The 12585-nt window shown below is 56.9% G+C and overlaps 2 protein-coding genes across 3 annotated transcripts in view; one reads left to right on the plus strand and one right to left on the minus strand.

Annotated features, from left to right (window-relative positions):
- SZT2 (SZT2 subunit of KICSTOR complex) overlaps positions 1–9252 on the plus strand; it is a 53510-nt gene extending 44258 nt beyond the window's left edge. Inside the window, exons 60-73 of the mRNA XM_007468276.1 lie at positions 1–254; positions 357–436; positions 521–646; positions 772–971; positions 2910–3000; positions 3240–3320; positions 3403–3477; positions 5742–5955; positions 6379–6532; positions 6671–6793; positions 6900–7305; positions 7437–7553; positions 8885–8953; positions 9109–9252. Coding sequence (XP_007468338.1) covers positions 1–254; positions 357–436; positions 521–646; positions 772–971; positions 2910–3000; positions 3240–3320; positions 3403–3477; positions 5742–5955; positions 6379–6532; positions 6671–6793; positions 6900–7305; positions 7437–7553; positions 8885–8953; positions 9109–9252 — 2134 coding nt within the window. The remainder of the gene's footprint in view (positions 255–356; positions 437–520; positions 647–771; positions 972–2909; positions 3001–3239; positions 3321–3402; positions 3478–5741; positions 5956–6378; positions 6533–6670; positions 6794–6899; positions 7306–7436; positions 7554–8884; positions 8954–9108) is intronic.
- A 769-nt stretch (positions 9253–10021) lies between these two features.
- Positions 10022–12543, minus strand: HYI (hydroxypyruvate isomerase (putative)). 2 transcript variants are annotated; one of them, XM_007468242.1, is made up of 8 exons: positions 12299–12543; positions 12110–12221; positions 11064–11178; positions 10786–10864; positions 10647–10696; positions 10465–10534; positions 10259–10375; positions 10022–10121 (listed from the first exon to the last, which is right to left on the minus strand). In XM_007468242.1, coding segments are annotated over exons 1-8 (744 nt in total). In that variant the 5' UTR covers positions 12498–12543; the 3' UTR covers positions 10022–10119. The 2 variants fall into 2 exon arrangements, with proteins under 2 accessions (XP_007468304.1, XP_007468303.1); XM_007468241.1 differs by having other exon boundaries at positions 10241–10375; positions 12299–12497.
- Between the last annotated feature and the right edge of the window lie 42 nt (positions 12544–12585).

Raw genomic sequence — 12585 nt, forward strand, 5'->3', positions numbered from 1 at the left:
CCTGCTGCCGACCATGGAAGCAGAGACCCTCATCCGGAGTGCAAGCCCCCCTCTGAGCCGCGAGCAGGGACGGCTGAGTGGGTCCTCTCGGGGCGGGGGCCCCCTTCCCCTGGACACATTCCCCTTCGATGAGGCCCTAAGGGATATCACAGCCGCCCGCCCCAGCTCCTCCCTCGGCCCTGTGCCCAGACCGCCCGATCCTGTCACCTACCATGGACAACAGTTCCTGGAGATCAAGATGGCAGAGCGCAGAGGTGAGGGCGCTGAGCCGGGAAGTGGGCAGGGCAATCTGTGGAGTCTGGCAGGGCAAGGGGTGGCCACTCCTGGGGGCCGCTACTAATGCCTCCAACCCCCAGAACTGGAGCGCCAGATGAAGATGGAGAACCTGTTTGTAACGTGGCAGCAGCGCTCCGCCCCAGCCAGCATGCCCATCAGTGTGAGTGGCCAACCCGCGTCCTCTGGGAGCGTCCCATGACCCTGCCCTGGCCACCGCCCCAGTGCTCACTGCCCACTTCCCCAGGCCGGGGAGCTGGAGACCCTGAAACAGTCGTCCCGCCTGGTGCATTACTGTGCGACGGCCCTGCTCTTCGACCCCGCAGCCTGGCTGCATGGGCCCCCAGAGACCTCTGGGCCCCCGGAGGGGCAGGTGAGGCTCCAGACTCTGGATTTCTCCTGTGGGACCTCCCTTTACCCAACAGGGACCTCCATTCCTCCACCCCTGCTAGGGTGGTTGACGGTGGGTAGAGCCTTTCTTAACCTCCACTCCCACAGCGGCGCCACCGCCCTGAGTCAGGGTCTGGGAGCCGAGAGGCCTCCACCAGCTGCGACTCCTCGGATGGGCCTCCACCGGGCGCCCGGGAGGAGCCTTGGCTGAAGGAGCTGAGCTTGGCTTTCCTGCAGCAGTACGTGCAGTATCTGCAGAGCATGGGCTTTGTGCTGGTGCCGCTGCGGCCCCCCTCGCCCGCCCGCAGGTGAGCGCGTCTCGTCTCCCCACCCTCCTCTCCTCCTCCACAGCAGGTGAGGCCCCACACACCCTTCCTCTTGGGTACTATTTGGGTAACTTGGGCCTCGCGTACATCCATCTCATCAGGCCCGCACACACACGTGAGGATCTGGGACACCTACCTGCAGCCCTCACGCACATTCTGTAAGCCTCAAACATCTCGTAGAACTCATGGCCACATTCGTACACAAACTGGGTACATTTTCACAGAGCTGCTTGCCCACGTGTGTCTTCTGTGCTTTCACGCTGGTGTCCATCCACACGCACTAGTCCTGTACAAGCTCTTGGACCTGGGTCTTAATGATTGTTGTCCTGATCACCTCCTGACCTCTCCAGAGATTTACATAGTTCCTGGCCCCGGAAGTTCTTTTCTCACCATGTTTTTTTGTTTGTTTTTTGTTTTGTTTTTTTCTCGCCAAGGACCCCTGCAACGGGCCTACTCGCATCACTGTCCTCTGGCCTGTTCTTGGTCACGTTCACTCACTGGCCAGTAGTGAGAGGTCTGAGTCCTGGGAGGTAGTAGACAGCTCCTCTGGCAACACCTTCCATCTCCCCAGAACGCAGTGAAAACTCTGCAACCACCTTTCCCATCCTGTGTCAAGTCTCACATTCCCATCTCTGTGGCCCGTGCCCTATGCCCCTCTCAACATCTGAGCCTCCAGATTCTGTGTTCCCAGCTCCTTCCCAGGGGCTGCATGGGAAAATGTCTGTTCGTGTTATGCTGTTGCTTTCATGTATCCAGATGTGTGAGTTTGTTTTCTCCCTCCTCTCTGCTTTCAGTTTTATACTTTTTCAGACTAGTAAATGTAAGTTGTACTTCCTTGCTCAAGACGCCCTCTTGGCCCAGAAAGCCAATTCCAAGTCCTTAGCATTTTTGTAACCAGCTCTCTACCTCCCAGGCCTCCCTCTCATTTCCAGGCCTTAGGAAGAGAGGACAGGCCTGCGCCTCTGGGACATTTCATTCAGCGCCCCTCTCATTTCTCAGTGACAGACCCCAGGAGGAGCTCTCTGCTCATTGCCCTCCGCAGCCAGTTCCCAGCTGTAGGAATTTCTCTCGAGTTCGCATCCTTCCCATTCAGTTATGTTCTTCCCAGAAATGTGAATTCCCTTTTAAAACCAAAGATACTAGGATTAAAAATATGTTTCTAGAGGAAAATTTAAAGTCAGGCCTTCCTTCCTCTCCAGTCTCTAACCATCACCAATCACTAGTTAGGTCTGGTCCCTATTTCCTTGAGGATTAAGTGGGACATTTCTCGCCAGAGGCTTTGAACCCCCAGCAGGAGTTCCAGTGGTTTATAGCTCCTGAGTATTAGTGGGTCCCACTGGCCCTTTCTACTTTGTCCTCATTCACAGTATTTCTCTTTTCCCTTTGCCTCTCGGTTGAGAAATGAAGAACAGCAGGCCTGTGGAACACTGAAAATGCCCTTCCCGGGTCAAAAGAGAACCCCTTTTCCCTCCCAGGGGAACATCCCTAACCAGGGCATCAAGCATCCGCTTGCGCTTTCCCCATGAAATCTTAGACAGACATCACACTCTCCCCTCCCTTGCTCTTCCTGTCCACAGTAACCAGGTATCTCCATCTGCTCATAGGTGTCTCCCCCCAGTCACAGCAGCCTCTGTGGCTCTACCCTCACCCTCTCACTGGAAGAGAGGGGCCTGGTCTCCGCCTCCCCCTTAGAGCAGCAGCTGCTGTGGAGAGAGCCCTGCCCCACAGTCGAGCCCTGGACTCCTGGCCTAGCCTTGCCACTTACCCACCGTGGGACCCCAGGCAGGTTCTTCCCTTCTCTGGGCCTGTCTCCTCTCCTGCAGAACAATTCCACGTGAAATGGGTTCTGGGTCTGATAGCTGTAACCCTTCACCCCACTGGCCTGCCTCACCCCCTTGTCCCTCTCTTCCTTTTCTGCAGCACCAGCCGGCTGCGGGCCATGGCTATCCTTGGAACAGAAGGTCGGGGCTCCTTCTCCTGCCCGAAAGCCAAAACTGAAGGGAGCCCCAAGGTAACACGTTGTCGTGTTCCTTCCCCAAGAGTGAAATCAGTGATGCCTCAGACACCAGCATCACTGAGCCTGAATTATTTGCCCAAGGCCTAAAGCGGGGGGCTCTGGGTGATGACTGAGGTCATTGATCCCAGCCTGACACCATTAAAGTCACTGACCCAGGGGACTTTTTCTCCGATGGTCCGAGGCTGGTGAGCCCCCTGCCCTTGCCCCTGAACCCGTCTTTTTCCTTTCTGCAGAGCACTGGCTCTCCTGTCACCACGTACCACCTGCAGCGGGCACTGCCCGGGGGCATCATCCTCATGGAGCTGGCCTTCCAGGTGAGCAGAAGGAGCTCTACATGGGGAGAGCCAGGCCCACCTGTCTCTCACCCTCCTGACCTCATCTTCGTCCTCTCTCCAGGGCTGTTACTTCTGTGTCAAACAGTATGCCCTGGAATGTTCCCGAATCCCCATGGGGCAAGCTGTCAACTCCCAGGTATGTGGTGGGGATGGAGGGCCGTGAGGTCTCAGGCGTAGTCAGTGCAGCCCCAGTGACCATCTGGTGCTGCAGGCGTCTGGGCCATTCCAGTGCTCTGACAGCCTCAGGCACCAGTCTTACTCTGTGGTAGTCCAGACCTGTATTCAGCCATGGCACTGGGGGCAGAAGGCAGTGCAGCACAGTGGCTGGTCTGGCCCTGTGGTCATTCTGGCACGGACCATACATGGGTAGACAGGACATTTGAGCAGAGCGGGTAATCTGACACATGGGTGGGTCGGTGCCATGGGCAGTCCTGGCCTCGTCTAGGGCTGGGGACAACCTGGCACTGTCCATATAGTCACTAACACTTAGAATGTGGACTAGAGTCCCCACCCACAGAGCACAGCCCCCCACACTCAGTTGTTATTTCTGTCCCTGTCTGACTGCCTGAAGGCAGGGCTTCTGCACCCCATGAAGTTCTGAGCACTCAAGAGGGCTCAGAACGAATGAGTTGCGACTGAGTGTGGTCAGAGACCCGAAGCCCTCCAGCCTTGAGTGAGTTCGGCCCCTTCATTGTTTGGCTTCTGCCTTCCTTGTGCCTCGAGTTGAGTTTCTGAGAGATCAGGGTCAGACTGGGTGCAGTCCGTCGCCCTCCAGTACAGATGGCACAAACTCTTCCCGTATCTGGACAGCTCAGATCCAGCCCACAGGTGGTTGCCTTTGACTTGCGTGTGGATGCCTGGTCTAGTCATCACAGGATAGTGAGATCCAGGAAAGCTTGGTGACTTTAGTGCAGGAACCTACCTGGGCCAGGGCACAGAAGGGAGATTGGACAGGCAGGTACTCTTTCACACTTTGCTGTAGTATTGGCGGGAAGGACCCACCCCATTATTCTCTTGAGCTTCCTAAAGTCCTGGCTGCCCTGCCCCCTGATCTCCATCCAGTTTGGCTCTCTCTGCACCTACATATCTAATCTCTAACCTTACTTAGATTTCTAAGTTGCTTTATTATAGCTATTACTTATTTATTAACTGCTTAGTATACATGCTAAGGGATGAGGAGAATTTTACTCCTACTGTACAGATAAGGAAACTGAGGTTCACGGAGGTTAAGTGATGTGCCCCAGGGCACACAGCTAGTTGCTGGCAGTATTAGGGTTGCAAGCTGGGTCTCTGACTCTGAGGCTTATCCTTGGTTACTGCAGTTTATCACGCAGCTCTAAATTTATGAGGACCTTTCCTTTATCTCCATGGTAGATGAGGAAACTGAAGCAGAGAGGTTGTGACTTACCCAAGGTCACGCAGCTACTCTGACTCCTAGGCAACTGCTGCTTCTACAGTCATTGATTTCCTTTCCTGTTAAGTTTTATGCCCAGTGCCCCCAAGGGCACGGTCAGGTAGATTCTGCCATTCTAGCATCACCTATCCAACTGTTAACACACTCAGTAACGCTGATTTACACCAAGAGAAGCACCAGCTCTGTGTCTCTGCCCTCCTTTCTTCCTCCATCAGTGGTTTGTTCGTTCATTCATTCATTCACAGATGAATTAGAGGAGGCCAGCCCTGGACTAGCCTTGGCAGGATGTCCCAGATGAAGCTTTACAAATGAGTGGAAGTTAGCCAGCTGTGGGGACCAGGGGGAGCAGCATTCAGGCAAAGAGAATGGCAGGTACAAGAGTGTAGAGAAAATATGTGGTATACTTCAGAAGAGCAAGTAATTTGATGATAAAGCTGGAGAGATGGGAAGCGACCAGGAAAACCTTTCTAATACTGAGTAATTACACACCTGGCCTACCCTGACCACCCTGTTTAAAACCACACCTGCTTTATTTACTGCTTGATTTTCCATAACCATCTACTAGCGTGCTATTTACTCATTTACTCTGCCTAATGTTTATTGTCTTATCTCCCCACTACTAGACTGTAAGCTTCTTGAGGGTAGGGGTTTGTATCCCCAGCAACTAGAACAGTACCAGGTAGGCACGTGGGAGGCACTCGACAAGTATTTGTTACATGAGTGAATCTGTGCCAGACTTGAGTGGAGACTGGGATACAGAGTAAAAAAGGTTCATGTCTCAAAATGGTCAGTTCATGTAAACAGAGTTACAACACTGTATAATGTAATGAGGAGGGCTTCTCATACAAGAGTTTCTGGCAGAGGGGCCCACGGCGACGGGGTGAATCTTGAGCTGCCGTTTCCCAGGCAAGAGGAGGGAAGTGAGATGTGCGGGCAGCCTGCCACCGTTTCCTGACCTGGTCCCCCCCGCCCCCCAACCTCCCCAGCTGTCCATGCTGTTCACAGAGGAGTGTGACAAGGTGCGGGACCTGATGCATGTGCACTCGTTTAGCTACGACTTCCACCTGCGCCTCGTGCACCAGCACGTGCTGGGCGCCCACCTAGTGCTGCGGCATGGCTACCACCTCACCACCTTCCTGCGACACTTCCTGGCCCACCACCCTGATGGGCCCCACTTTGGCCGCAATCACATTTACCAAGGTCGGTGCCCAGGGGCAAGCCAGTGAACACGAAAAAAGACAGGCCGCCAGGTGTCTCAAGCCAGGGCCAGGGGGACCACTTCCGGGGAACAGACCTTGTCTCTGCCTCTCCTGTCCTATATGGGCAAGTCGCCTCATGTCACCTGGACCCTGTCCCCATGTCTCTGTCTTAAGTTCTTCCCAGTCTGTTTTCATAGCAAGTTTGGGTTAATTTTCATAGCAAGCAAAGTTTAGATCCTGTGTCGTGTGCACCCTGCCCCCTGTGTGTCCTGAGCCACTTCTGTCCCATCTCCATGTCCCTCAGGAGCTCCCCAGAAAGAATCAGCCTGCCTGCCCATCAGAGCCTCAGGGATTCCCATCCTCCGGCCCCACCAGATCACTGTGTCTGTCCCAGGCTCAGTGTCTCCTGTAACTCGCCCCTCAGGGACCCTGGAGCTCCCCACTCCGCTCATTGCTGCCCACCAGCTGTACAACTACGTGGCCGACCATGCCAGCTCCTACCACATGAAGCCACTGCGGATGGCCCGGCCAGGAGGCCCGGAACATAACGAGTACGCCCTGGTGTCGGCGTGGCACAGGTAAGGCGAGAGGGGATGCCTGGAGCCGGAGTCGGGGCCATCCTTGCAGTGGGGGACCCGCGTTTTCTTGGGCAGAAGGGGTGGGGTTGGCTTCATCAGAACCTTAGGCTTGACGTCTCCCCAACCCCCACCGCACAGCTCTGGCTCCTACCTGGACTCTGAGGGACTTCGTCACCAGGACGACTTCGACGTGTCTCTGCTTGTCTGTCACTGTGCCGCACCTTTTGAGGAGCAAGGAGAGGCCGAGCGGCATGTTCTGCGGTCAGCAGATCCCCTGCCTTGAACTTGCCCGTTGCCCAGCCACTCCCCGCTGTTGCCCTGTGTCTCTCCTGCTGCGACCGTCACACTCCTGCCCCTCCCACCCTAGGCTGCAGTTCTTCGTGGTGCTCACCAGCCAACGAGAGCTCTTCCCCAGACTCACTGCTGACCTGCGCCGGTTCCGGAAGCCGCCTAGACTGCCCCCTGAGCCAGAGGCTCCTGGGAGCTCAGCCGGTAGCCCTGGGGAGGCCTCAGGGGATGGTCTGGCCCCTGGACCAGCTCCCCTCTTCCCCCCACTGGCTGCAGAGGTGGGTGTGGCACGGGCACGGCTGGCTCAGCTGGTACGGCTGGCTGGAGGGCACTGCCGTCGGGACACCCTTTGGAAGCGCCTCTTCTTGCTGGAACCACCAGGACCTGATCGGCTGCGACTAGGGGGGCGCCTGGCCCTGGCCGAGCTGGAGGAGCTCCTAGAAGCAGTCCATGCCAAATCCATTGGGGACATCGACCCCCAGCTGGTAAGCAGCTGTGGGTTCCAGAAGGGGCTGGGATGGATGCTAGGAATTCCACTGGCAGCCAGGGTAGAGGTTGCAAGGGTCTCAGAGGTGGTTCTGGAACAGCAGATCCATGCCTGTGGACCTTCCCCTAGGACTGCTTCCTGTCTATGACGGTCTCCTGGTACCAGAGCCTGATCAAGGTTCTCCTAAGCCGCTTTCCCCAGAGCTGTCGCCATTTCCAGAGCCCAGACTTGGGAACTCAGTACCTCGTAAGTCTCTTTGACCTTCCTCTGAAAGGGGAGACACAGCAGAAACCCTCATCAGAGAGATGACAGGGTCCCCCCTCAAAGAACCCCAGTCTGACTAAACAGGGAGGCTGAGATGGAGTGACCACACCGGTAGATGGATGTAAAACCCTTCAAGCACCAAGCCACAGCATGTGATTCACTGAGAACAACCTAGAGCTGTGCCCTCAGGGCTCACAAAAAGCACAAACCTTGGCTAGCGATCCCGAGGGCCAAGCTCTGGAACCTTATGGGTGGTTGCTCTTGGAGGTTCCAGTCCCAGAAAGGACTTCCTGGGCTTTCAGGCCTTTTTACCTAAGTGTGGTCCTCACACCAGCAGCGTCAGCACCACCTGGGAGCTGACCGAAGTGCAGACTCTCAGACCCCACCCCAGACCTGCTGGCTCAGAACCTGCCTTTCAGCCAGATCCGCAGGTGATTGGTACACACAGTAGAGGTTGACAGGTTGCTGGGAAGGACAGGTAGAGAGGACAGCTATGGCAGTGGGCACAAGCCTGGGGATTGAGAGCCTAAAGGATGGCCCCAACGAGAGCAGCGATCAGGAGAGGAGACATTCAAGAGGAAATTTCAAAAGAAAAGGTACTTGGTCTGTGGTAAGGGGTCCTGCGACATAGTGCTTGTGGGGAAGACTAGTTTCAAGGTGTGACAAAGCATCACCCAGAGAAGCCGAGGTTAGTTAGGGTAAGGCTGCGGTGGTGCAGGTGGGTGTGAGCAGATGGGGATGCTTCTGTGGGTGGCGGGAACGCCGAAGCAGGAGTGGGTTTGGGGGAAGGGTGAAGAATTGAATCTGAGGCCCAGGAGGACCTTCGAGGACCACAGTCTAGAAGGTATATGGGCATCGGGGATTGGAGCTCAGGAGAGAGATGTAGGCAGCACGTATACAAACAGGTGGTGACTGAAGCTGGGCATAGAAGAAACTGCCCAGGGAGAGATCACAAAGCTGAGCACCAGGGACAGGCATCAGGGAGGCCAGAGACACGAAACCCAGGAGGAAAGGAGGGCTCATGTCAAGGGGAGAGAACCCTCCTTTGCTGATGGGCTTCAGTGTGTCAGCTTATGCAGGGCCTTCCAGTCAAGTACCACTCGCTCATTCTGATGAGGCTGGACAGGCTAACCGGGAGCCAGTGAGGACGAGGACCGAGGTTGGGCTTGGAGGAGGTCCTGGGTGACCGTCCAGTGTAGGTGGGGTCAGGTGTGGTGATGTAAGCGGGCCTTCCTCAGACTGGTCCCACTTTCAGGAAGCCTTCAAGGAGGGTCTGTGCCTCACTCCGCATCTCATTTTGTCTTTTGCTGCAGGTTGTGCTGAATCAGAAGTTCACTGACTGTTTCGTGCTAGTGTTTCTGGATTCCCACTTGGGAAAGACGGTGAGAACGGGAGGGGGCGGTGAGGGGCTTTGTGTCAGCCTAGTAGGAGGCTGTACCCCAAATGCTCCATCCCAGAGCCTGCTGAGGTTGGGGAGCCCTGCTCCCTGGGCTCAGCCTGCCCTCCTCTCACCACCCCCGCCCCGTGTTCCCCACAGTCTCTGACAGTGGTTTTCCGAGAGCCCTTCCCGGTACAGCCCCAGGACAGCGAGAGCCCCCCTGCCCAGCTGGTCTCTACTTACCACCACCTGGAGTCTGTCATCAACACAGCCTGCTTCACCCTCTGGACCCGCCTCCTCTGAGGGATGGACCACTGAATGTCCTCCAATTACGGCTCTGTAGGATTACCCACTTGCAGCAGGACTGACCAGCCCTCTGGGCCCCCGGGCAAGACTGGACACTGAGGGATGCCAGTCACTGTGTGAATGTGTCTTGGGGACCTGGTAGCAGGAGCTGCCCTCCCTAAACACTCGCTGCCACTGACCAGCCCAGGGATCCAGAAGGTCTGGTCACCTCCCTGAGGTGCCCATGCCATCTCAGGTCCCTGGGCCCTTCCCTGCTCACTTGGTGGAGTCTGGGAATTCTTCACATCAGGTGGCACGTAGACCCCTTAAGAGTTCCTCTGCCTGAATCCTGCCTCTGAGTCTTGGCTTGCGGTCAGCCACCCGCCTCCCCCACCCCCATCTTGAGCCCTGTGGTCTTCACTTCCCACTGGGACATCAATGCTGGACAATTGCCACTAAGACACCTGGGTTCCAATCCCAGCTCTGCCTTTGAAGCATCTGTGACCACGGGTGAGTCCCTTTGCTCTTGTACCCTTGGTTTCTCATCTGTACGTGAGGTGGTGAGCTCGAAAGCTCTCCCATCTCCACAGCAACACTGGCACAGACTGGTGGACTTGAACGTGAGCTGTATGTCCCTTCTCTGCAGGAAGGAAGTGACCCAAAGAAACTGAAAAGTTAGGCACTGTGTGTCCCTCCCCCTCCCCCTCCAATAACATACACACATGGAAACCTTCAGCAGATTGTCTTTAATTCAGAGGAGACTCGGCGTGTGCAGCTCACCATCCCAGAGGTGTGTGGCTGGAGCGCAGGAACTCACTGGCCAGCCTGTGGGCAGCCCCGCTTATCCCAGTACGAACGTAGCCAACTCAAGCCCTCTACCGTGTCTCCTAAGGGGAGAGGGACCCGAGGCATCTCAACCCACGAGGAGGAAAACAGCCCCTGCCCAACACCTGTCCCTCCAGAGCCCCCTCCCCAGGGCCAGGCCTGGAGCTCAGCCCACCCTCACCTCGAGGCTGGTACTCGCAGCCCACAAAGCCTTTGTAGCCTTCATCTTCCAGCAGTTGGAACAGATAGGGGAAGTTCAGCTCTCCAGGGCTGCCGGGTTCCCCTCGGCCCGGGACCTGTGCCACCTGCACGTGCCCTGGGAGCAGATGTGGGGGGGTAGAAAGAGTGGGAGGACAGAGGAAGCAGCATGGCAGACTAGGAAGGAGCCAAGAAAGGGGCCCTCACCAACGAAGGGCAGGAACTCCCGGATGTTCCCTGTCAGGTTCCCGTCCATGATCTGCCAGTGGAATATGTCCTGGGGCAGAGATTCGGACAGTCACAGACCCTGCAGGCCACACCATTCTGCCTGGATTTGGAGAACACAGGCCCATGGGCCCTCTGAGAAGCACTCCCTCTCTCCCACTTACCATCTGTAACTGGAGGTTGGGTCTTCCAACTTTCTCTAAGATGGCTGCCGCTGGGAGAGAAACCAGGGAGGGGGCCATGAGACTCAAGGAGGGCGCCAAGAATCAAGGGACAGGAGGAGACACAGGGCTGGGGTCCTACCCTGCTGGGGCGTATCCAGGAAGTACCGGGGGTCCGTGATGCGGGTGTTGATGGGCTCCAGCAGCCCCACAAGGTTCTCCTAGCACCAGGCGGGATCCATGAGTAGAGCTCTCCCTGAGGTTTGTACCCCCTCAATCACCGATCAAGCCCGTCACCAATCCCTCCGGCCTGGACCGGGGCCCAGCCTCGTGCCTCACTGTTCTCCCCACTGTGCATCCCCTCCGCACACACACACATTCATGAAGCATGTGTGTCTGTACGTGTTTTCACCGTCTCACCTGAGCCAGAACCCCAGCTGCGTGCCTCAGGTTCTCCAGAAAAACCGTCTCCATTTCACCCCTGACTGCTGCTCGATCAGCCCCCTGGGGCACTCGGCCAGCCATCAGGTGAATCCTGTGGGGAAAATGGGCCTGGAGGGGGCTGTGGAGTCCATCCTCGAAGAATGAGCTTTCACTCCGTCGCTCCCTGGGTGCACCTCTTCCAGCTGCTCTCCGATCATACCGCTTCCCATCTCCCCAGGTCTCTCACTTAGCCCCTCCTGTACTTCCAAATTCTCCTTTTCCGTGCCCCTTCTCCTCATGCCAACAAACATGATTAAGTCTCACCTTTAAAAAATTACTTTGACCCTTACCCTTCTCAGGAATTCCACGCTGCTTGTCACTCCTCCTTGCATCTGTTTCTTAGCTTCCCATCTGTTTTCTGCACACACACCCCTCCACCCCCTTAATAACCCCTTGTTGCCAGTTCTTTCTCAGCCTGGTTGCTCTGTGCAGGATTTGACATTTATGAGATCAGCCCCACTTTGAGTCGCCCTCACTTCACCACCTGATCCTTTTAAGCCACCTCCAAAGCAGACAGGTTACATTTCCAGCCTCGTAAACTCTGCAGAACACACCAAGCCCCTCTTGCTTTTGGCCCCTACATCCTTGACTGGAATGCTCCTTACCTCAAGCAAGTGCCCACTAGAGACCCACTACTTACTACCTGTAAGAAGCTTTCTCTGATCCCAGACAGAGTTACTGCCTACCTGCTCCCACAGCCTCCTTGAACTGACCTGTCCTCAAATGGATCACTCCGTTTGTTTACTGTGCTATCTCCCAGGTCAGACTAAGCTCCCAGCATGGTATCCCAGCAGGAGTTGAGCAAGAAAGAGTTGCAAACTGAGAGTGACACACAACAGATGAAACACAGGACGCAATTTACAAGGGACCCGGACGGAAGGGGCGAAGAAGGGCCAGTGCGCTCGGACCTCTGAGCCTCTCAAGCCCCGGCGGCCTGTTCTCTCGTGGGTCATGGGGGCGGGGTATTGGAGAGAGGAGGATACCTGGGACAGCCCAGAGCCTTGGCGTACAGCACAGCCTGCTCCAGCCCATCTCGGAAGGCCGCCTGCCTCCCGGGAACGGCCCCCAGCCCCATCTCCCCTTTCTCTCGGTCTCCTGCGGAGAGAATGGGCCTCAGTTCCCGGCTCGCTCTCCCGGCTCGCCCCGCCCAGGCCCGGGCCCCCACGGCGCACCCGGGGGCGTGTTGATCAGCACGAGCTGTAGCCCCACTTCCTGCGCCGTGCGCGCCAGCGCCTCCGGCGGCTCCCCGTACGGCCAGCCGACCTCGGCCGCCTCGAAACCCGAACTGCCCGCGGCCCGGAGCCGCGCGGGGAGGCTGGGGAGCTCAGGGAACAGCCACGACACGTTGGCCGAGAAGCGCAGGGGAGCCATGGCCGGCCGGGAGCGCGCGTGGGGCAGAATCCGCGCAGCCGGAAGGCGGCAGCCGCGGGCGGGGCCGGGGCCGGGGAGGGGAGGGGAC

This window comes from Lipotes vexillifer, unplaced genomic scaffold, assembly GCF_000442215.2.
Source record: "Lipotes vexillifer unplaced genomic scaffold, Lipotes_vexillifer_v1.1 scaffold661, whole genome shotgun sequence".
NCBI lineage: Eukaryota > Metazoa > Chordata > Mammalia > Artiodactyla > Lipotidae > Lipotes > Lipotes vexillifer.